Below are 23,803 nucleotides of genomic sequence, written 5' to 3' on the forward strand. Positions count from 1 at the left end.
TGAGTCGACACTGGGGGCATATTGGACGCGCTGGATGGCTGCTGCACTTAGCGAACCGGCCTGAATTGTTTTTCCATCATCATCTTTCTCTACCTTTGAGCCTTAAAACAAAACAGTAACTGCAGCAACAATGACAGACCCGGTGACCCAAGAGTCCTACCCTGTCCCAGACCCGACTATTGTGGATCCCTGCCCGGCCACGGTGCGGAACGGCCAGTGCGCCCCGGATGGCTTCACCAACAACCATCACCACCAAGCCAAACCCCCCAGCCAGTCAGAGACGTTCACCGCGGGCCAGGAGATGAAAATCACAGACAGTGTGGAGGGAGAAGGTAACTTCATCTATCTCTGGCATGTTTGGCGCTTGGATTTGGTTCCTAAAAGTTATGGATATGCATGCAAGTGAAATGTGCGTGTGCTTGTGTGTGTGCGTGTGTGTGTGTTTCATGTTTGTGTGTGTGTGCCCCTGGGGAGATTGGAGGGGTATTTTTACCCATGTGAGGTATTTTTAGTCTGGCTCTTATTTGAATAATTTATGGTAGTCCTACATCAGCAGGATTCAGATTAGAGTAAAGCAAAAGATGAACTCAAAGCTTAAAACACTGCTAGTCCTTAAAGCCATTCATTCATTCATTTGATCGATTCAGTTTTACACATGCAACGTTATTGGATTTGGCTTATTTAAGAGCTGGAATCAATCTACAGCATCAGCTTGATGTCTGAACTGAAAAAGAAGGTCAGAATGAAGAAAGATGTTAATTTAACTGTTCCTGTCTTCTTCCTACAATTGACACTGGTCAGTTGGCAGATTTGAGCTCTTAGGAAGAAGACTGAACACATAAAGAGGTACTCCAGTGTATAGCGTTGCACTTCCATAAAGTCAGCGAACTTGTGTGAGACAGATTTTTTTTCAGTGGTCTAAAATCAACAGCAGAGAGCTGAGATATCCTGACTTTTAGTCCCTGCTATGGCTCAAGCTCCAAAACCTGAACTGTGATGAATGCCTGGTTTATGGTCACGGTTTAGGGGTCATGGTTTCCAACGTCACACTTTGAGGTTGCCATGCAGACTTTCTCTCAAACAGCTGTAGGCTCTAAACCCAAAGCATGACAAACCCTAATGACATCACAAGGGTTATTTTCTCAGGCATGCAGTAAGCTCCTCTAAAACCATAGATGTCATTATGCAATGTTTTAAACAGGTTAAGTAGTACTAAGTAACCATCACGAGTGCCAATTTAAATGTATGTAATCACTTACTGTGTAACTTCGCTTCTGTTGCCAGGTGAGGTAATGTTCTCACATTCACATCTCCCTCCCCTGCTTTTCTCATCTCTCTCCTATTTACATAAATGTCCCTGACGTTGCTTTTAGAAAACCTCTGCAGTCTTCTGATCGTGCTTATCAAGGCCAGCGGTTTCCATCTACCCATCTAGTTATGATATGATGACAGACAATAGGAGCATGCTTTCAGATTATTTAAAAAGTAATACATAGCTTTTGTGTATGTGTGTGTGTGTGTGTGTGTGAGTAATCGGCCTTTTGATCTACATGGTTGATGTTAATTATTTTTAGAAAACTAAGGTCTAACAGAGACAAGTGTGAAGAGAGAGACATACACCCCCACACACAAACTTGTACGTGAGAGATGTGTGTATACGCCTTCTGTCTGATCCCCCAGCCAGGGATCATGTGAGCAAAGCTCTGCTGTCTCACTTCCCCCCTCTGCCACCCACCCACACACACATATGCTGGTTAGCTAGTTAGCTAAATTGTTTAAAGCTAAATATATGTCCTTTAGTTTTTCATCCAGGTATAAAACTTGGACACCGCAGGACATTTTTTGAGTAGCTTCCATTGGATGCTGTATGTCAAATTTAGTGAACTCAGTTTTTGTTTGTGCAGCCATACATAAAAAATGAATCTTGTATAGTATGATGGATATTTTCAACGTGAGCAACCCTGGCTGGAAACTCTCCTAATACCCATAGAAAATTACCTGCCTCCTACAACATAGCAAGCTATTAGCAGAGCAAGTCCAGAGCTTGTAAGATGTGTGTTGTACAATCAAGACAAATGTCAAATACAGTACATCACACAACATGATTAGTTGCTATTGTTTGAAATAAGGCACATTTTCTCTTCCTCACACATGCAGTACACACCATATTTAAAATAAACACATGCACATTTCTCTAAGGCTATTTACACAGATAAACACGCACTGGGACTCATTTACATGAGTCTGCATGCTCACACACACACACGCACACATAGTTGCACAGTGTGACTTAATATACGTCACAGTGATCTGGCTCTTGGCCCTGATGGAAGACTTCCAGATGATTTTCAGCTCCCTTTAAGCACAAGCCATGTGGTTTTCTATTTCATATCTTCGAAGAAATCAACTACAGCCCGATTAAATTCCATTTCACACTGGACCAACGAACCTATTAACACCCACAAACATCTGGCTTTTGTCTTCAGCGTGATGTCTATAAACGTCTCATCCATATGTTTATGTAGTATTAGGCTACAGTCCGTCAGCTGTGAATTTATATCCGCACTGTGATGTCTTTTAAGGGCACACAAACACCGTAAACACACCTGTCGACCTGCCGCGGGTGATGCTGTTAAACAGCAACCAGACCGCGGCTACACCTTATTTTCACACATCAGAAAAAAACTGAAAAGGCAAACTCGTCTACTGGTAATGTGAAATGAGTCAATTTCCTATTTTTAGCGGGTTTACCAACATTTAAAAAAGGTATAAGGAATTTCAGCTAGATGGTGAAAATCAAAGGGTGAATGGGTTTTTACCATAACATGACTCAAAATGAGAATAACACTAAATGTAATAAATTCTGGATGTAAGACGAGTAAATATACAGCATACTGAAGATGTCAAGTTGACCTTTTTAGACTGACCTCCCATAGAAACACAGATGTAAATGAGCTGTACATTTTAGTATCAACAACTATATTTTTCACAGGATGCATCATAACAGGTTCATTCAAGTTTTGTGACCGGATACATAAAAATTGCCAGAACGAAACTAAAGTCAGTTGCAGTACTACATTGCTTGGAGTGCAAGGGTCTGGCAGTCCATCAAAAACAGTTGGAAGTTGGTGAGGGATCGTGTCCTAGTAGCAGCACAAACTCCCTCTGGATGCTCTGTCTCCTTCTGTCTACACCCACACCAGACAAACACTGGGAGTTAACAAGAGCAAAGAGCTGCATGGAGGTTGAACTGGTCGTCCCACATTGTGAGAAAAATGGGAAGAAATGTAAAGACAAAAAAACAAACAAAAGACAATTAAATCAAATAAAGGCGACAAATTTAGTGTGAGTATTGATTAAAGGTACATTTTCGTCACATGGGATACAAGATCGTATGATTGAGGGCACAAATGTTGAGTGTACAAAATAAACTATGTTGTATGTCCAAACTCCACTGATTTTACTCATAAAGATCAGTTCTCAAGTCAGTATATAATATATTTTTCTTTGTCAAGTCTGAGAAGTCTGTAAAGTCTCTTAGCTCATCTCATCTTTAGCTTAAAGACTCCTAACAGAAGAGTTTAAAATATGTAGCTGTTCACCATAAAGGAAGGGCTTCACGAAAGGATGCCATTGGTTGCAGTTTTGGGAAACATGGTATCAGGGATTTTTGGAGCGCAGCTCATAGGGACTAAAAGTAAGCGTATCTCTTCCTCTGCTGCACTGATTCTTACCACTCTTGTAGTCTTTTACAGCTCCCCCAAATTTATACAAGTGCAACACTAAAACACCGTAGCTCTCCTTTAAGTCTTAAAATGGTTTGAAAATTGGTTCAGTCTTCAGTTGTTTTGAGTATAAAAGGCTTTTTACTATATAAAACAGTCATGACTTTATTATCTCTCTATCAGCAGTTGTTCTGGAATGATTCCCTCTTTGATGCAAACACACACATGCACAGTCGTCTTGGCCCCCAATCATGTTGTCATTTAGTGACTGTTTTGTGTGTGTTTTTCTGTAAGTCACGTCATATTGTTTCTAAATATGTTTTGTAGGCTTAGTTGTCCTGTGTCAGGTGGTTGATCGCAAAGTTAACTTGTGCCAAATGTTTAAACAGTTGATTTTGTCATAACCTAGGCTAATAATGATCCAACATTGTTGTTCTTGGTATAAATTCCATTCAAAAATAAAAGCATATAAATTCCTTTTTATATATAAAAGCCTTAAAAAATAGAACCGGGCAAAACAAAGACAAACCCTTTTGGTTATTTTCCCTTTGAGTACACATAGTCAGTATTCTATTTTTTTCTTATTCAAGTAACTTCCTAATATGATTACTGAATAGATTTTTCTACAGCATTTCAGTAGGTTAAATGATTAAAAGAGCCTTGTTTTCCCTTAATTTGTTCCCATTATTTGCCTGTGGCCAGACTTGGAGTCTGAAAAAGGAAACATCCTCTGTCTCTCAGCGCAGTTCACAGGTGATTGGCTATATGGTCCCTGAGACAAATTTCTGGATAGTATGATAACTGATAGCACTGAAAGCTCTTTTGGATGGTAAAAGTTAAGGCTTATAAATATTTCATGACTCTGCAGAGCCAGCCTCACGCTTCATGACAATCGAACCGCTTCAGGCAGTTCAGAATCAGGGCTGTTGTGTCTGTGACTTCAGGCAAAGACTTCTCACAAAGAAACAGGCATGCGAGCCACTAGGAAATGTATGTGGGACGTTATACTGAGTGTTCTGCTTTAACACCTTCTTTGTTTAGTCCCTTAGAAGGAAACTGTACCTTAAAAAGCTATAAAGGTTGGTTAACAACAGCAGACTTTTCTTGTTCTCACGATCACACGTGACAAAAGACTGATTTTTGTTGATTTATTCTGTGAACGTGAGATACTGTGATTGGTTACGGTCTGTAGACGTGAGTGCTCAGCGTGGTGGACTGACACAGGTGTACTGTGGAGGCTCTTGGAGTTGTGTTTAAATCTGTGAAGGTCAGCAAAGACAGTTAAGCTTGACAAGCGGCCCCTGAGCTTTCACTCATGACCTGTAATCTGCAGTATAATAAGGGTCCCCTGGCATTAGGTGTGGAAGATTATCTAACAGGATGGATGCATAGAAGGTGGGAGAAACGGCTCCATTAATGCTAAAAGCAGAAACTGAAGCTCACTGATAGGTCTCTTGAGCCTCTTGAATTGGATTGATTATAGCTGGTACAACAACAAAACATTTCTATGAACGTTCAGTTCATGGAGCATGTACTGAGCAGAGCCTGACCTCTGACTCCCTCTCATTTCAGGGTGCTATGTTATGGCCACTGGAATGTGTTTTGTTGATGTTGCATGTCATTTCGAAATACCATTATGCCCACAGGCTAGTCTTGCACATTGAACACATTATTCATGATAAAAGGAACACACCATTCTTCTGGCATTGATCCAAAATCCCAAATGTAATTACTGATCCAAATTTTGAATTGAATGCCAAAATGCCGAATTTAAACTATGTTTAGCATAGGGCTGAACAATTTGGGGGGGGAAATCTAATTGCAATTTGCCAGGTACTGCGCTTAAGATTCGATTTGGGATTTGCTAAAGTTCAATATTCACGCAGCACAGAGCAGATGAACCAGGCAGGACGTCAGACACAGAACGGCATAGAGAATCCGGCCGATTTTCAAAATAAAACGCCCGTTGCTGACTCCAGACCGTACATCAATAATAAACACAGTTAAAACAGACAAATAAGCAAAATCTGAACAAATCAGCAAAATCAGACAGGTAAAACGCTCTTATTCTGAAATGCTCCATGTGGATATGTAACGTTAGCCTGCAGAGAGCGGAATGGAAAAGGTTCACAGAGAGCCATTATCCGTAGTTGAAGCGCACAAAATGACAAATTAACAACACATTCACAACGTGCAGGCTAAACGCTCCACTGCTGAAACACTTCAGTGTGAGTTGACCGGACAAAACCGCGGCACAGCTGCTGCCTGAGGCCCCATCCACACTACTCCGTTTTAGTTTAAAACGAATACGATCTCCGTCCACACCAGCGTTTCCGCTGCGTTTTGGAGTTGATCTCCGTCCACATCAAAACGACTGAAAACGCCCTCCGGAGTTTTGAAACGCAAAACGGGGTTGGCAGCGTTTCCAAACTTCTCCGTTTTAAGGCTTCGTTTTCATCGTTGTAGTCTGGACGGGAGGTGCAAACGTAGCAAAAGGTCTTTTTAATTCGAAAACGCAGTAGTGTGGATGGGGCCTGAGTCGGTTCAGCTGGCACCATTATCCCGCGTTATCCTCTAGTTTTGTTTGTAATGTACACGCCCTGTGTCCGCTGTGATTGGTGAGTAGGACCCTAACAGGAGGAGCATGGCACTCGTGACTGACGAGCAGGTCTGTCACAAAAGGATGACAACGGAATGAATTTGTAACTGCATGACTATTTAAAACGGGCCAGATGTGCTGTATAATTAACCTACATTTTATTCGCCGTCTTCACGATTAGCTAATCACGTTCATTCCAATCGCAATTTCGATTTGAAAACGATTAATTGTTCAGCAACAGAATGTTTAGCTCAGTGTTTCTTCCAGCAATGCCTTGTGGGCCTCCTAGATGAGTTCACAAGCTTGTACTTTTATGTTTCAGTGAACCAAGTACTCATTATTCAAGATTTAAGAGAATCTTTTTCCTGTCTACAGTAAGTGTTTGAAAAGTGCTCAAATGGTCACACGATAAAACGTGACATAAAACGAACATCACAAGAAGAAAGGCGGAATTGTCCTTGTAACAGTGTTTGTGTGTCTCACTGCAGGTCTCCTCGAGAGCAGCATGCGTCTGAAGCCCCACGAGGCTCAGAGCTACAGGAAGAAGGCACTCTGGGTCTCCTGGGTCTCCATCGTGGTCACACTCATACTGGCGGTGGCAGCTTTCAGTAAGCATTTCAAACACTCAGTCATAAGCATGCAACATGTATTAAAGTGCTATACAGTATGGGGCTGTTTGTTGTTTATTGGGGTGGTGGTTGCTAGTGGGGTGGCTAGGGGGTGACTTCGTTTTGTTTTTTATCTTGACCTTCCTTGATTCTCCCTGAGTGACTGAGGGACAATGCACGACCCTCCCTCCACCTTAAATAACCATATTTTTTTATTATATTCACACAAAAACTAGCTAGTACTGGTGAAAATAAAAGGTAAAGACTGACATTTTTCCAACCATTATCCAGGTCTGAAACAAAAATAAGATGCTGACCAGTAAACAGAACGGAGGGAGTGAGAATTATCACCAACACAAACAAAAGCAAGCAAAATGCAACTGATCTGCTGTTAAAATGCATATATCTATTGACTGAGGAGCTTACACGCCAGTACTGCAACACACCAGGACAAATTGACACAATATTTTTTATACAAAGAAAGGAATAACCTAATGTAGGCTTTTTAATAAAGTTTCCCCTAACTCAACAACTCACAAAACTATGTGATTTTTTTAAGGGAGTCTGGGGTAAATTTACCAACTCAAATTACTCACTAACAGGTTTTGCTCTGGAGGACAGAGATCTGATCTCAAAGAGGATAAAAAGAATGCGTTAAAATACCAGGTGTAAACACAAAGACAAGATTGGATCGTTTATTATGAAGATGACTTTACAGATCTGTAATACCGATCACATTTTAATACCAGGTGTAAATGGGGTGTTTAAGAATTCTGTGACGGATCATCCAGCCGCACTGAGGTTCAATGAGGTTTAGGTAGGTGTGGAAGAGTTTAGTATTTTGAAAAGAAAATATGTATATAAAATAAATAAAAAATGCAACCATTTAAAAGTTGTAAGGTTCTCCACTCTTGCCACAATAAAAATACAAGTCCCTCCCCAGTGCTTAAAGGTTTTTTGATGATCCCCCACCCTATAAATGAAGAGCAGTCCTTAACATTTGTTAACAGTTTATGTGCAATGCAGTAGTGACAAGACTGATTGTGGCAGTTTAATTCTCACTTCCCTGTTGACTCAGAGATGTTGTCATCTAAACGTCTGTTTAGTAATAGTGCAAACATGTAGTAAGTTTTACAAACCTCCCTCTTACAATGTGGAGTTGGGATAAATGCAGATGGTCTGAGTTACATTGTTCTACAAAGGTAAAAAACTGTTGCTATAGTTTGTATTGTTGTCTGTTGTCTGTCCCAGATGCTACTTCACAAAAGTAAACATAAATTCAAATGAAATACACATTTTCTACTTATTTATCTGCAAGATAAAAGCAGTTTTTTGATGGATTTCAAGTTTTAGCACAATATTTGCTTACCTGAAATGCTAATGTTTATTTGAATGTGGTGGTACTCTGAGCTTTTTTTGAAGAGCAAAGACTGCCAGCGAACACATCCAGGATGTAAATAACAAATGTGTATATAACCAACAAAGTGACACATGAAAGAAAAGCTCAGAGCTAATTGATCCCGCAGCTAACACACATTTTCAATGTGGGCCTCATTGCAATTGTAGTATTTTAAAAACAAGTTTTTTTATTCAGTTATGAAAGCAAGGAAAACAGAATGTCTTGAAATCAGTGAATCATAAACAGATTATACCTTTTTTTCCAGCAGTAAGTTGACAAAGAGCATGTGCTTGTTACACACACTGACCTGATGAAGATTGTGTTTGTGTGTCAGTCGTGTTTGTTGGAGTAATTCAAAACAATTTGAGCAATATATAACACTTAACTACAAGTTAAACCATGGAGGAGCATAGAAGACTCATTTCCTGACAAAAATGTGGCTGTGAAAATGCTGTGAAATTGTGTTGTTTACTTTCAGGTAGAGGCTTTAATCACATATGAGCGGTAACAAACTGCAGACTGAGAGTAAACCTTACAATGTGCTGCCTTAGCTACTGTTGTTCCCGCTCTGAAATGGGTGATAGATCCATTCCTAAATTTGTCATACTTTCATCCTAAACAATTTCATACTTTTAAGGCCATTTATGCGGAAGTAAGACTGAGTCCCCGAAGGTATACAACAATAAAGATGATCAATTCAATTCAATTCAGTTCAAATCAAATTAAATTCAGTCTGTATTGTCATACCAGGGGAAATTTGATTTGCAATAAGGTTAAAACAAACATACATGAGACATGAACAAAGCTCAGTGCAAATTTATCTGTTAGCTTTTCCTCTTGGGAATCTGTATCTTTGCCCAGAGGGGAGAAGAACAAATTCCTCCAAAAGAGGGTGGTCATAGATTTATAAAATAGAGTCATTAAAGTTTTGTCCAAATTAAAGGTATTCAATCTTCGCAGAAAACGAAGCCTCTGATGACCCTTCTTGTAGACCGCAGAAGTGTTAAGGTCAAAGTTCAAGTTTTTGTTCCTACGTACTTGTAACACTCCACTGTCTCAATAGGTGAGGCCTTGATTATTGTTGGAGAGGTTGAGTGGGGAGTTTCCCTGAAGTCTATAGCCATGTTTTTAGTTTAGTTTTTCTGTAGTTCACATGATGTCTTTTACTGCTTTGATGTCACTTCACTATGTAATAAACATGCATTTATGTACTTTGTGCAACTAAACCTCACAATCTCAGATCTGGAAAAAAATCTTTTTTAATCAAACTATACACTGTACTGAACCTCAGCCATCGCTGTGATGTTGTGAAAGTATGTTGCAACAGTTAACACACATTTTGTTGTCTTATGATATAGAGCATGTCTACTTGCATCGTACTATTGTGTGTGCAACACTGGATGTTGCTTTGTCATCCTGGCTAAGCATCAGCTTCAAGTCACGATGCATCCCAGTCTATTCAGATCTTTTGTCTCATCATTGATGGGCTGACTAAGCACAAATTTGCTTTTTTAAGCGATGCAGCTGTATGGATTCACACTTTTTTGATAGAAACTATCAAAAGGGACTATTACTCAACAAAAGTTAAGTTTAATTTGAAGAAATACAAATATAATGAATGTTTTGTATTAAGTTATTAACCATAATACACCATTAATTAGCCAGAAATGTACATAAGATCTCACCTTCAGTAGTTTATTCAGTCAGACAAACAGGATTCAGCACTGAATTACAAAATGTTTGCTTTAGTTAAAATGAGATGTAATACATATTTTTATATTAGCAATGGATCACATGACTCACAAGGGCAAACCCACAGAGAAGAATCATCAGACTCTAAAGCTCTCCTTAGCTCTATGCAGTTTTATACCATCTTCCTGCTCATTGTTTTGGTTTCGCTGCCTGTAACTTTACTGTTTTAGTTCTCTCTCACTGCTCATAGTGTCTTTTTGCAGCTGCTTTCAGCTTAAAAGCTTTGCTATATCAGCTTAAAAAGTGAAATATGCCATATGTTCACAGGTTGTTTCCGCGTCCCCCAAGTGGTAAAAACGCAGTTATTGCAGCTGTAGAATTACTTTGCAATATGAGCAATTGTTCTTTATATGAAACTGCAGTGAAACTATTATATGAACACTGCCATGAATTAGTACAGCACCGAGGTGATGGATAACCTTTAGTTTGTGAATGGCATTCCTGTTGCTGTTAAAATGTGCATGTGTATCAGCATTGTTTGACAGAGACAAAGAGTTTGAACATAGAGACTTAAACAGAAGAAGACCCACAAACATATGAACCACTGAAACTGACAGGGGACAGTCCGTCTACAGGGAGACAAAAGAAAGAATGACAGAACAGAGGGCAGACTGCAGCCTCTAGAGTATGGGACGAGGTTAGGAAATTAATAAATGAATGCAACGCTACCTTCTTCCATGCCACCACACAGCTCGGAGAGGGGTAAAAAAAAAGAAGGGCAAGCGGAGAGGCTGTGCGCTGAAGAGGAGACAACTTAGTGAAAGAGAGCAGGGGGACCAGACAGATGGATAAGGAGGTGTGGAGTGAAGCTCTGAAAGGTGCGACGGTACCAAGGGATGAGGCAAGATGAGTCCTCGCAGGCAGCTTTGGGGATTTAGTGGTTGTGATGGCTCAACTTTAAAGAACACCAGTGTGCCGTTTCCTCCCGCCTGTGCCCTACTTTCTCTTTCTCGCTCACTCTCCATCCTCCATCTTTTATCTTTTAGGTTCCATCAGCTTGTTTCCTTACCCTCTACTTTCTTTACCTCCTTTTTATGTGCTTTCTCACTATTTCACCTTATATTTTTCCTCTATTGGTATAACTAGATTCAATATATTCTAAGCGAGGGCTTGATTCCATCAAGTGTGTAGAGGAGTGCCTTGGACATAGTTTTATGAGTTTTCCTCTGGTGGACAAATTTTAATACATTACAAAACATTTTCTATCCAAAGCGACTTACAATTGCTGTACATGTCAGAGGTTGCACGCCTCTGGTGCAACTAGGGATTAAGTGTCTTGCTCAGGGACACATTGGTGGATGGGTCTCTCACACCAAAGGCACATGTCTTATCCACTGCACCATCACCACCCCTAATAAAGCAAGTTAAAAGTCAAAGTCATCTTTATCTACACATATATCTTTTATCCTGTTTCTGCCAGCCTTTCTAGTTTTCTTTCTTGTTTTTCTATGCTTCTCCTCCTCTATCTCCCTTTTTGTCTCTGTGGAAAACTGCAAAGATTCTTTGGCCTTCTGTGACCTTTAGCAGCATTTTAACATTTAGAAGGAATAAGGGGTTCAAGGGCCAATCCTTTACTGCTCTACTTTCAATGGTATTGACTCTTTGAATGTCTTGGTCACAAACGGCTGCTCTGCACAACCTTACTTGAGGAGCTTTCTTTTGTGCTCTCTTGGCTGGGTATTCACCTGTGAAAGTGGTACAAGTCGTCGAAGCTTTATCAGACATATCAGGCGCACAGAGACCACACTTCAAGAGGTAGGAGTGGGTATGTTATTGTGCTGTACAGCTGGCGTTAAACTGGCCAGGAGTAATTCGATGAACTTTGACAAACGTGACAACGGGACAAACACAGGAAACCACAAGATGACATCACATTTGCTTGGTGTGTTGGGCAGTAAGGCACGTGAACACATGGATCATGATGGTACATTTCCAAGTTGATGGAAGAGCTTTGTTCCAAAATAGAATATACATCATCTGAGAAAAACATAAAATGACAACGATATCCTTTGTTTCTCTGCTTAAATAAAAGATCCAAAATGATACTGCAGCAGACACTACCGCCCACCTTGTATGCAAATAAGGGTCTGAGACAACAAATATTACTCCCGAGACAATATTATATGCTGTTGATAATTGAGACCTGCCATTTTAGTATACTGCATTCATGTCAGCATTAGTTTATGATATTTTTCATTGATTAGAAGTCATTGGCAGTTTCAATTTTTCCCCATTACTTCTTGTTCCCCTTCCTGGTGAATATGAAATAACACATAACAAGTTATCCTGCAAAACTAATCGCCCCTCTGGGACAAATAAAGGTCTTGAACTTGAACTTGTTATAACAGGTTAATGGACAAGGAGGAATTTGCACCCTCTACTTTGATAATTCTGTTTCTCATACTTCCATACATGTACTATTGCCAGCTAATAAAGAAAGCCACAAGTCCTCCAACCTAAACAATAAAACAGGCTTTTTATCCATGCGTCCCAAAACGACTCATATTAGTGTTTCCTAAACCAGTACAGGAACAGGCGACCGGACCTTAACTACGATGTGTAAGTGACGCAAGTCACATAACATTAAACAGGCGGTTAACGTTGAAACTGTTGCAGTTTGGTTAGATTTAGGCAAACATGTTTCGGAAAACATAACGGTTTGGGTTCAAATAAATACATCAGTCAGGTGACAAAAGTCAGTAACTATTTAACATCAAAATTACTCACCATTTACATGGTTTCACATGGGACTCAAACGTCGTTCTTCTGTATGAAAGTCCTGGGTTGGTTTGACCCATCCTTCCACCCCATCCGTCTCCTTACGTGGACCGCCGTCACACAGCCTCTAGAGGTCACTGCCACAATAAATACGGGTCATAACAACGTGCTGCACAAACTACCTATTTGGTCATTTTTCTGGGGAAGACAGGCTAAAAGAAAGATAAGGCCGTGGTCAAACCATCATCCTTTTGGTTAAAGATGCCTTGTGGAGTTTTCTTATAAACAAACAAAACAAAGCTTCTGTGTGCTTTCACTGTCAATGCACTGTATGTGTGTCTTTGTGGCCTAATACATGAGTAAGTTACATTTCCTTCCTGAAAAAACACGTGCAAAACGGGACCCACTCATAAAAAACATTGCTCCACAGCGCTCCTAGTGGCCATAAACTCAACAGGGTACTTTTAAGTTTGTGTGTATTTGGTTTAACCATCGTTAAACAGTGAGTTAACTGCTAATTGTTAGCGTGAAGTATTAAAATTGTTGCCAGATTAATTAAACTCCCACCTGGACAGACGACTGGTTACCTTTACTTCAATTTATATTTTATTTCACTGATGCGTCTTTGCGCTGGATCACTTGCATTTTACCTTTGTGTTGAACTGCAGAGAAGAGGTTTTTTCAGCCTTTCGCTGCTTCTTATTAGAAAATAACCAACAAGGATGATTTTCAGATTGTCTCACAGGCTATAGGAGCTGGCTTGTGAACTAATAGGTTGCCACAAATGATCAATCAGGGGCACTGCCAACAACCGCTTAATGTTTGAGCAAGGAGATGGGAAGCTTGCAGAGGGAGTAAAAGAGGGAGAGAGCAGGAGAGATAGAGGAGGGTAAGAGTGAGAAAATGAGGCCGAAAGAAATAGGGGGGAGTGGCAAAGATTGGGGGAAAGAAGGACGGAAACTAGGGGAACATAAAAAAGAAAGAAAATAATAAAAAGGCTGTGCGATAAAAGAAGATAGAGAAAGTTACAGTAGGAGATTAGATATAGATGTAGATATAAAGATGGAAATAGGCCAGTGATAGATAGAAGATAATTGATTACCCACAGCATCCCTCTCAATCCTCTCTTTTTCTAGTTTCCTCTTCTTCTCTGTTTTCTTGTTTGCTTTCCCGTTCTTTCCGTCTCTGCAGTAGAGCTGTGAATACGGTGATTTAACCCAGATACATAAAGTAAAAGCCCAACGTTGTTATAAATAAACCATCACTTTATGGATATCTATCTGTGCCATTACTTTGTAGTTGTGGAGAGAGGGGAGCTAAGCCAGGGAGTGTACAAAAGGTTAGCTTAACTTTCACAGAAAACCCACATGTTTGTCACGAGATTGGGGTGCGGGGGGGGGGGGGGGGTACAATTAAACCCTTGTTTGACTCGTAGACCGACAAGACTGCTATCACAGTTCAAAACTTCATTTGCAAACAACAGAATTATACAGAATAATACTAGACCTAATAAAAATATGTTTGCTAAACAAAGCAGTAGATGCTAGACAAGAATGAACACACAGAAGATTTAAGTCGTGATAAAGTGCATTAATATTAGAATAATATAATAATATTATATTAATATATTAGAATTAATTTGTGGTAATTAGAGATGCATTTGCTGACTCCTGCTGCTCACTATCTCATTTGCTAGATCTGAAAGAATAACATAGCGAGGGCAAAAACAAATGATGACTCAATGAGTGTACACAATAGAGATGTTTGTATTCAGCTGTACAGTGGTATCTGCAGGCCATTCATCATATCTGGGTAGTCACAGCAGAAAGTACCAATATCCATCTCCCTCCCTTGTTCCAATTCTACTTTACTCCCCCAACTCCTTGCTTCCACCCACTTCCCTCCTCTCTTCTTCTCCGCCCAAACTCTCCATCTCCTTCGTCCTTCCCTGTCTTGCTCCACCTTACTCGTACACCCAAAGCCACCCTCGCTTCCGCCTACTGTCTGTCTCATGGTGGAAAACACAATAATTTATTAATTTGATTTTTCTTCCCTCCCAGTGCTGTCTATTTTTACCGGTAAATACCAAGTTGCCAGCGGGGTTGAAGTGCTATGGTGTCAGACTTAGAAATCAAAACAATTTACTTCCCATTGTTTCTCTGCAATCCTTCCTCCTCCATTTTGTGAACTGTACCTTTAGCGTTTTGGCCTTTTATTGTTTGCTTTGCATGTGCACCTATTACCATACATACAGCATGGTTATTAATTATGTTTGTGCTTTCTCTTTGATTAGTTTCTATTGTTCTGCTTCTGTCCAGATGTGTATAGATTTTGTGATTACAAATTGTCATAATGTGTCGTTGTGTTTTTGATGCCATTTCCAAAAAATGTCAGAAATATTAGAAATGTTACTGCATGTGTGCCATAATATGACAAGTCTCTAAGGACTGTATGATCCTCACTGCTGTCACTTTAAGGTCAACTTTACTGCTAAATCATGTATTATCTGTTATCCCAGCTTTCAACCCCAACTGAATTACTGTAGCATGTTTAATTTTTAAAATAAAGTACGTGCAGACTACTACCTATTATTGCAATAGAATATATAATACGCTATAACAACATCTGAATTTTCACAACAATATTTGTAGCCAAAGCAGCCAAAGCAGCATGCCTTGCTGATCGGCCAGGGATTGAACCGCCAACCTTTCGATTAATGGGCAGCCTGCTCTACCTGCTGAGTCACTCTATTCCCAGTCTCAGTTCATTCAACTTACACTGTAAATTTCCAGCTAAACTGTGGCTTTTTGAAGACCCGTTTCTCTCTCTCTCTCTCGCCTGCCATTCACCGGTCTTGTGCAGAGTTTTGCATGACAACTGCATGCACGTCGCGGTTCCTCGCGGGACTTTCTTTCCAGCTACTTGAAAGAGGAACCGCGACGGTTGCGGAGGTGCGGACAACTCGGCACAACACCAGTGAAGCTAGGCTTCCGTCTCTTCAGCAAGCGTTCCTCCACTGCCACTTCACACATATACGCTACGCCTACATATGCACACTGACGGCCCAGGGTTAGGGTTACAATTTTGGATTTATTCACGCATTTTAAAAACATTTATTGAAAGTTTTTTTCTTTTTTACATGTTTATTTACAGCGTTAAACGTTAAAATGTGTTTTGTAATAGGCAGTATATTAACTTATTGGGAGAAATCTGGTAGTTCAATGTAAAATCAGACATTGATATCGCCAAAATGGCATGATCGTTGTTTCGCTGCAAAGCTTCGACTGTGAGATCCCATCGAAGCATCGATTCTTCGACTATTTGGGGTCAGCCCTAATATATATAAATATATATATATATTGATGGGTTGATGGTATTACTTGAAGGTGTTCTGTTTATATACTGTCTAATTAGAGCATACGTTTGTGTGCAAATTCATGCAAACATTTCAGGTTTAAAAGACAGACAAAGACAGACAGACATACATAATTATATAAATCATGCTGTATTTCTCAAGTGTTTATATATATGTACATGTACATTTATATACTCTGCAAGTAAATCCTTGAGAACCATTTCAACAATTGTTGTGATTTCCCTCAATTACTGTCCAGATGTAAAATGTCTTGAGCTTTCCCTCCGATTATCTGCCAGCTGCCAAAAGAGAAACCCACTATTACTTTAAAACATGCCTATTCAAACTGGCTTGCTTTTATTAGATGACGGAGGAATTTGCAGTGGATAATCTGCCCTAAATCCTTTCTTTCTACACATGAATTACAGACATGCAAATAATAAATATGGCCGATCACGTCACAAATGTCCTTTTCACAGATAACTTATGATTGGATAATACTCCACATACCTGCTCAGTGTTTAGTGACTGGTTTAGTTGTGGTTTTGATTATTTGAGGGTCTACACTTAAACAATGGCAGACAATGGAGTATACTGAAGCAGAATTGGGCCACAGACTGGCTGTTGACTGGTATGTTAATCTTTAGTGGTTAAACGTCTCATTCTTCGCCTTATTTAATTGTGTGGTGAAGGGGATAAGGCTGTCTTTTACAACACATGATTTGACGGCATGTGCTGACACTGTATTTGCCATCTACTATTAATTATATAACGAATGGCAATTGGCCTGTGTAAGATTTACAGGCCTTTAGCAGTACACAGCATCGCTATATAGTATCTTACTGTTGACAGAATGGGGACAAGGGTACTTTGACTTCTCAGGGATAGAGTGGGGTTATTGAGATGTTCGCTGTTTTGTGTAAATCTCACTCTACATACTCTCAGTCACTTGAGACAGGCTACATCACGGAGATTCATTTAAAAACTGATTGATTGTAAGACCTCTATATATAAGTGGGTAAAAGTACATTCGAATGAAAACTGTTTGGTGTGGATCAAACAACCTCTGGTGTGTGAATAAAGAACCGGAAAGAGGCAGCTTGAGAAAGAGGGTGTTGATCTCACCACAAACCTCTGGTGCAGTTTGTTTCATGGTGTGAAAGCAAACCAACCACAGCATTCTAAGATTTTTGCATGAATTCAAAAGCTAAACTTTATCATTAAATTCATCTGCTGATTTTGGTAACTGTCAGGTAGAAGAGATGTGCTTGTGTCCCTGTTCATGTATTTCAGCAGTTCCTCTTTAAAAAGTGACTGAAACGTAATTGTCTTACAGTAGCTATCCCCTTGTAATATTACACTACAAAAAGACTTTTTTTCGTCCTACTTCTATCCGCCCATTGTTATTTATAATGTATGAGATTTTGTCGCAGTCTCGACTGATAATGCACATAATCTTTTATTTCTTTATGAGCACTTTGTGACATGAGATACAATAAATAGTACTGCACAACATTCTGCTAATCTCCAAAATTAGATTTCTCTACATGGAACCTCGTAACACTGCCTCACTCCCAGGTCATCAAATACCAATGTTTTGGCATGCCCCTCTACATCTCATACAGACGCACAAGGTACCCTTTAGCGGATGGACGGATGGGTCAAACAAACACAGGACTTTCACCCAGGAGAGTGGGGTTTATGTTCAGCTAAAGGGTACCCTCTGCGTCTGTGTGAGATGCAGCAGGGCGTGGCAAAGTGTTGGTATTTGATGACCTGTGAATGACATCGGGTAGAACACTGGTGATGCATGATGACAGTCACAAAAAGAGTCCAATGAATAAGTTACCTTTCTGTCCATATTACATGTTATCTGTTTAGTCTCCTTGGTTCATGGTGAAAATGGACCTGGACTAAGAGGTAACATCCTCTTGGTATGGACCAAGTGAACCTTGAATTGACTTTAGGTGTGAAAGCAACACAAAACATTGTTTTGCACCAACTATATGTTTGTTCCAGTTTTTGTTGTTCTCCTTAATTTATAAAATTATAGATGAATCTACTGCACCTGAATTCTTGTAGTATGCTAACCAGAAATCCACTCACCAGTACTTATGTTGTTTTTTTTGTTAAGCTCCTGGATAAAGGATGAGACACTATTAAATATTTGATTAATTTGTTCTTGGTTAATTATAAAAGTTTTTTTTTGAAAACTTTACTACCATACAGTTGTGCCAAATACTGTAGACGTTAATAGATTAAGGCATTTAAGTCAGTTGCACTTGTAAGATGTAGTGTGGCTGTAATCTAAACTACTGTATGATATCATACACTGCAGTGATACTGCATTATAACTACATGGTTTTCTACCACACTGTCACAATAAACAGATCCTCTGCTATTCACACTTCCTGAAGATTCTCTGAGTGAGGTTGTCTCCAGTTTTCTCAGTTTCTCACACCAGATGCTTCAGTTGCATCTCCCTCCTCCTCTTCAGCTCCAAGAGGACACAGACACTCATACATAGACGTACACATATAGATGTGCCATCCTCACACGGCAGTGAATGACGCAAGGGGAAGATATAGATAAAATGTCGTAAAGCAGTATAATCAGACTGCCAGTAGTTTCTTGAATTTGAAAGCTAATAACAAATAAAGGTGTAACCTTTTTACACGTTTTTTTCTTGCAAATGACTCCACTTTCATGGATTTGATTAATTAATGTGACAGCCTAATCTTAATTATTAGTGACTTAAGCATCCACTGAGTGTTTGCTTTGGTGTGTGGCATTAATCTGGGGATAACACTATGTGTGTGTGTGTTTTTACTCAGGCCCTTGGTCTGTATAGTTATGAAATCTTTATAAGGCCGAGGATAATGTCACAGTTATAAATCACAGTCCTAATGTTTCCCCCCAAAACCCATTTTTCTTCCTCTCTATTAGGCTCAGTCATTCCTCTAAATCCAGCAGTGGATCATGGCCAGGCCTGCACCAGTCATTAAGTAGATTCCTGTTAAAAGTCTTGCTTGCTATTATTATATACATCCTGTCCAACATGGCATTTAAATTCTGATAAATGAAAAATCCCTAACATTGTGGGATTTATCAGTGAGTTCAAAGCACGTTGTAGACCTAAAGCTTGTTCAAAATGACTTTCATTTTAAGGCTGTGTATCACTTAACATTTTTCTGATACTTACGCTGATACGATACATAAATTTTGTTACAGATAAAACAAAGATTTACTTACCTTACTTTGTGTTTTAAAAACATGTTTTTAACTTAACAAAGGAACCCAAACTTCAAATTTCAAATATTGTCTAAACACAAGTAGGTTCACAAGAACTCTGCCTAAATAAAATTTTATTGAGCAAATATGTGACTAAAGTTACCAAGTCAGTGCCAGCATTTGATATATTTAAGTGCTACAAATACACTGCAGTTGATACCAAAACAGTGTGATAACCAGCCCTACAGTAGTTATAGTCAAGTCTATAGCAAGAGAGGTCATATTGCATGGAGTCTCTGATTAGCTAGTATTGACTAAAAGTTGGCTTATGAGGATGAACATTTTCCTGCCAGTTTTAGGAATGTTTGAGTCAAACTGATCATGGGATATGAAATATCTCTATGGATATTCTTGTGTAGCTAAAAGTTATCTCCTTCATGATCACATGCACCACCACCACAACAGGCACTTTTCAAAGAGATTAAATGAAGCCCCCTGTCGAATCGAAGCGAGGATGGATACAATATAAGTTTCTCCTCATCAAAGCAGAGAGTCTGCTCATTCTGTGGTTATGTCTGTAAATGGTATGTGAATGATGCTGAGTTATGTCTGTCTATGTACAAAGCCTTGGAACAAATGTATTTGCATACACCTGTGCCGTGCTATAAACCCTTGATGTTCAGAGGATACCATGTGGTCATTCACGGTTTGTTACGCAGCTTCAGTCATCAGATCTTGTGTTTGAACAAAATAAATTATGAATGCTGAAACAGGCACACATAGACACATATGCACGTTGTGCAACATACTGCTAGCTAATGTAACTAACAGCATGAATTTAAACTAGGGATTTGTTCTGTCTGATTCAAGACCTGCTTTTTAAAGCGTGAATTTGTTTCTAGTCCCTCTGAAATATTGTGTCTGGCTTTACTGTCTCATATGTAGAAGACAAATACAACTAAAGAACTCAAACATGGCATTTTGTAAGGAGAATCAAGCTTTTTTGTTCATTGTACACTGGGATTGAGGCTTGGCCAGTGTTTGCCAGTAAAGGTAATACTGTCCATCTCAGCATTGCTGCTCATCCTTGTACTCAGCTGAAACGATTTCTTTTTAGGTTTCACACTACATTAACTCTCTGATCCCACCTCTAGTTTGTCAGATGTTACAACCACGCTGCTTAGTGGCTTTGACATGGTTAATGGGCCAATGTGACTCTATGGCAGCCATTCCTGTCAGGTACAACGGTCTTATTTGAAACAACTCATTCATTCTCTTTTTTGATGTCACATATTTTGGCCCATTTGGAGTAACTTCTTGTTTGATTATTATCTTTTAAATCCCAAAAAATCAAAACCTATGGATGAAAAACAAGCCCTCAAAATCAAACAAAATGAGCTCAATGACAGCTAAAAAAAAATTTTCATCCCCACAATTTTCCCTCGTAGGACATTTGGGTTGTGCAATTAGTATTATTTGTGGGTACAGATTCTTTAACCTTTAGGTGGTCACCCATTTGTACCATTTGGTGCTGCCAACATGCAAAGTCGCCTGCTGCAGCTTTAAAGATGAAGCCAGTGAGGATACTCTGCCCCACTGCAGAAATGCTACACTATTGATCCCCTTCTCAAGAGAAATTGTTTTGAAAACCCTGCAAGGCTGATTCAGGACAGATGCAGGGAAAGATTTATTTTCAAGCCATGACAGACCAAGGTCCAGAGCACATACCTGTCAAATTTGAAATGTGTTTTATTCCAGTTGTGGACCTTTGTTGTCCATGAACTCTGTCTATCTTTTTACTTTGAACTAACAAATAAAGATAAAAAAACAAATAATGTGGAAAACTCTGTTGGTTGAAAGGTATGTAAGCACTGAAAATTCCCTGCAATGATGCTGACTAGTATGTCTTCTAGTATACTGTGTTTGCACACAGTTTTATGTACTTAAGTACTTCTCTCGGGCACACTTCACCTTGCTGTTGATGTGTCAGGGAACTCTGGGTCGGCATTTTTATCAGAAGCTATGCATTGTTTGATCTGTGTATTTGCATGGCTGTCAAAAAGTCTTCATCTGCATCATAATTATAGGACAGCCTTTCTAGGAAGCCTATCTTTTATCACTCAGCAGCACTTGACTATTTTTACTCCTCACTGAAAAGCCAAAGAAGTGAGGTGGTGCGTTGCGATTAGATATAACCGTCAGAAGAGAATGTCTGCGTCGGAGTGACTGTGAATTTGTGTGTATTCAGGATATTTCTTGTTAGTCACACAGTGTGGTTGTAATGTTCCACCTATCCCGTGTCGCAGTGTAGTGTTTCACAACTAGTCTAAACAGCTCCATGCAGCTCAGATATTCATCACAGTTGAAACAAAACTGATAAGAAGAGCACTTCCTGGTGGGATCTTGAGATCATTTCTACAATAATGTCAAATTAAAGGACTATCACTGTATCTGAAAATTTATATTTTTTGTGACCATTACTGTCACTGTGGGAACCAAAGTGCAAATGCAGCTCAAGGATTATGAAGGATTTTCACTGGGGGACATGATGCCTCCTTGGTCTTTGTCTTGTATTGTCGCTCTGGTTCTGTTGCATTTGATTAGTACATGAGAGGAACAGTCTTGTGAATGTCATTAAATATTAATAGCAGCTCAATTAATCACACTGTACCACACACATCAGCAGTGCTGTAGTCAAGACCATGGTGGTTAACAGCTGAGGGGAATCCATTTCGATTGTGTTACTGTGTTGGTTGTTGTGATGGTTCAAAAATGTTATTATTTTCTTTGCTAATTGTTTAAAAATCATTGAAAAGCACTTTGATACATAATATAGAATAAAGGGGTAATGATGTATGAATGAATGTAACTTGTGAGAGACCCCAAGTGCTGATCACCACTGCAGCCGTCACTCCACTTGTCACCAGCAAATCAAAGAGATTGCTGTAGCGCATTAAAAATCAGAAAGAAATCCTTTAACTTCACATCCATGTTCTGTTCTCTGGCAGAATTCTTGTTTAAGAGCATGCTTTTAATTTATGAATGGTTCGAGGATCGAGCTGTTATAATGGACTCTTATTGACCTACTAGCTTCTCTTGCCTCATGCAGTGGAAAACACGACAGACCAGGCAGTGAAACTCCCTGAGCAGCCAACAGCTAGTTCCACTATGATCAATGGTAAACTGATGCTTGGAATGGATCCATTACCAAGAGGCCTGGGTTTCCTCATACTGCAATTTGTTACCTGGGATTATATATTGGCGAGGGTGGCCTCAGGGAAAAGGGACTGGGAAAGCCTAATTCTTCCCTTAATGCATGCTTTTTTTTAATTGAGCCCTATACTGTTGGACTGATGGAACAAGCAAATAGGAAGAAGGATGCTATATGAGAGTGAGGGAGTGAAAGCAAGTAAAAAGGAAAACTAAACAGTAGAGTGGGAAAGACAGAAAGGCATGCCATTTATCTTCATTCCACCAGGTAATTGTGATCGCTTCCTTCATCTTTTTGGAAGGCAACAAGGTATATCTGTTGAAACCGATGTCAGCACCTCCCTTTCTCTCACGCCGTGCTTACAAAAACGGTTACACATTCGAAGGTTTTATAAAGAGTAAGCAAAGACAGAGACAGGCATGGGCACAGAGAGTGAGAAATAGTGAGAAAAAGATCAGGTCGTGGAGTCCAGTGTGGACAAAGAAGAAAAATTAGTGACATCAGACAGAGAGGGGAAGAAGTAAAGGTATGGCAAAGAGGAAGAACAATTGAAAATTTTAAGCATTAAACACTTTGAGGGCAAAAAACAATCTGCATCAGTCTTTTCTGCATCAATTTATGGTGAAAATGTTTTTATTTACATAAAGGGAAATACAAAATTCAGGTGACGTTTAAATATGAAAGGATAATATATAATGCATCCTCTATTGCGTTCAGATATGTTTTCTCATGTAGATCTACTTTCTCATTTCATATGATTCCTGCTGAGTCAACACACATGCGGTCATGATTTAGTCTTCCCTCCTCTTTTGTTTGGGGAAGTAACCTTTTTGTGGCACCTTATCACCTCAATAAGAAGTTATTTCATTTTAATTCACTCCTGGACTTGAATAGCTCCTGTGTTTCAGTAGGTTTTCTGCTCATGTTCAAAACTTTCTGCATATTCAGAATCTCTCCCACATCTCTGTGATCTCTGACATGCTGAGGAAAAAGTCGTAATATTACGAGACTAAAATCATCATTTAATGAGAATTCATAATACTTTTTAAAAGTCTAACTACCCTATAGTCTGCTGTTCGTTACATTACTTCTCGTGGCATGAGATCTCGTCACACCCCTACAGACCATTTATTTTGCCGCCGATGGAGCAGCTGATCTAGAGACGCTGAATGGCTGCAATACACCACTCGACAATTCTATACTTT

At 39.5% G+C, this 23,803-nt stretch overlaps 1 protein-coding gene across 3 annotated transcripts in view; it reads left to right on the forward strand.

The window, feature by feature from the left end:
• The window catches only part of LOC123973725 (transmembrane protein 163-like), a 66,918-nt gene continuing 43,115 nt past the window's right edge, over nucleotides 1-23,803 (forward strand). For all 3 annotated transcript variants that reach the window (XM_046053973.1, XM_046053974.1, XM_046053975.1), the window contains exons 1-2: nucleotides 1-332; nucleotides 6,813-6,932. In XM_046053973.1, coding sequence (XP_045909929.1) covers nucleotides 131-332; nucleotides 6,813-6,932 — 322 coding nt within the window. In that variant the 5' untranslated portion in view covers nucleotides 1-130. The remainder of the gene's footprint in view (nucleotides 333-6,812; nucleotides 6,933-23,803) is intronic.

The sequence above is a fragment of the Micropterus dolomieu genome, linkage group LG07 (genome assembly GCF_021292245.1).
Source record: "Micropterus dolomieu isolate WLL.071019.BEF.003 ecotype Adirondacks linkage group LG07, ASM2129224v1, whole genome shotgun sequence".
In the NCBI taxonomy this organism is placed as follows: Eukaryota; Metazoa; Chordata; class Actinopteri; order Centrarchiformes; family Centrarchidae; genus Micropterus; species Micropterus dolomieu.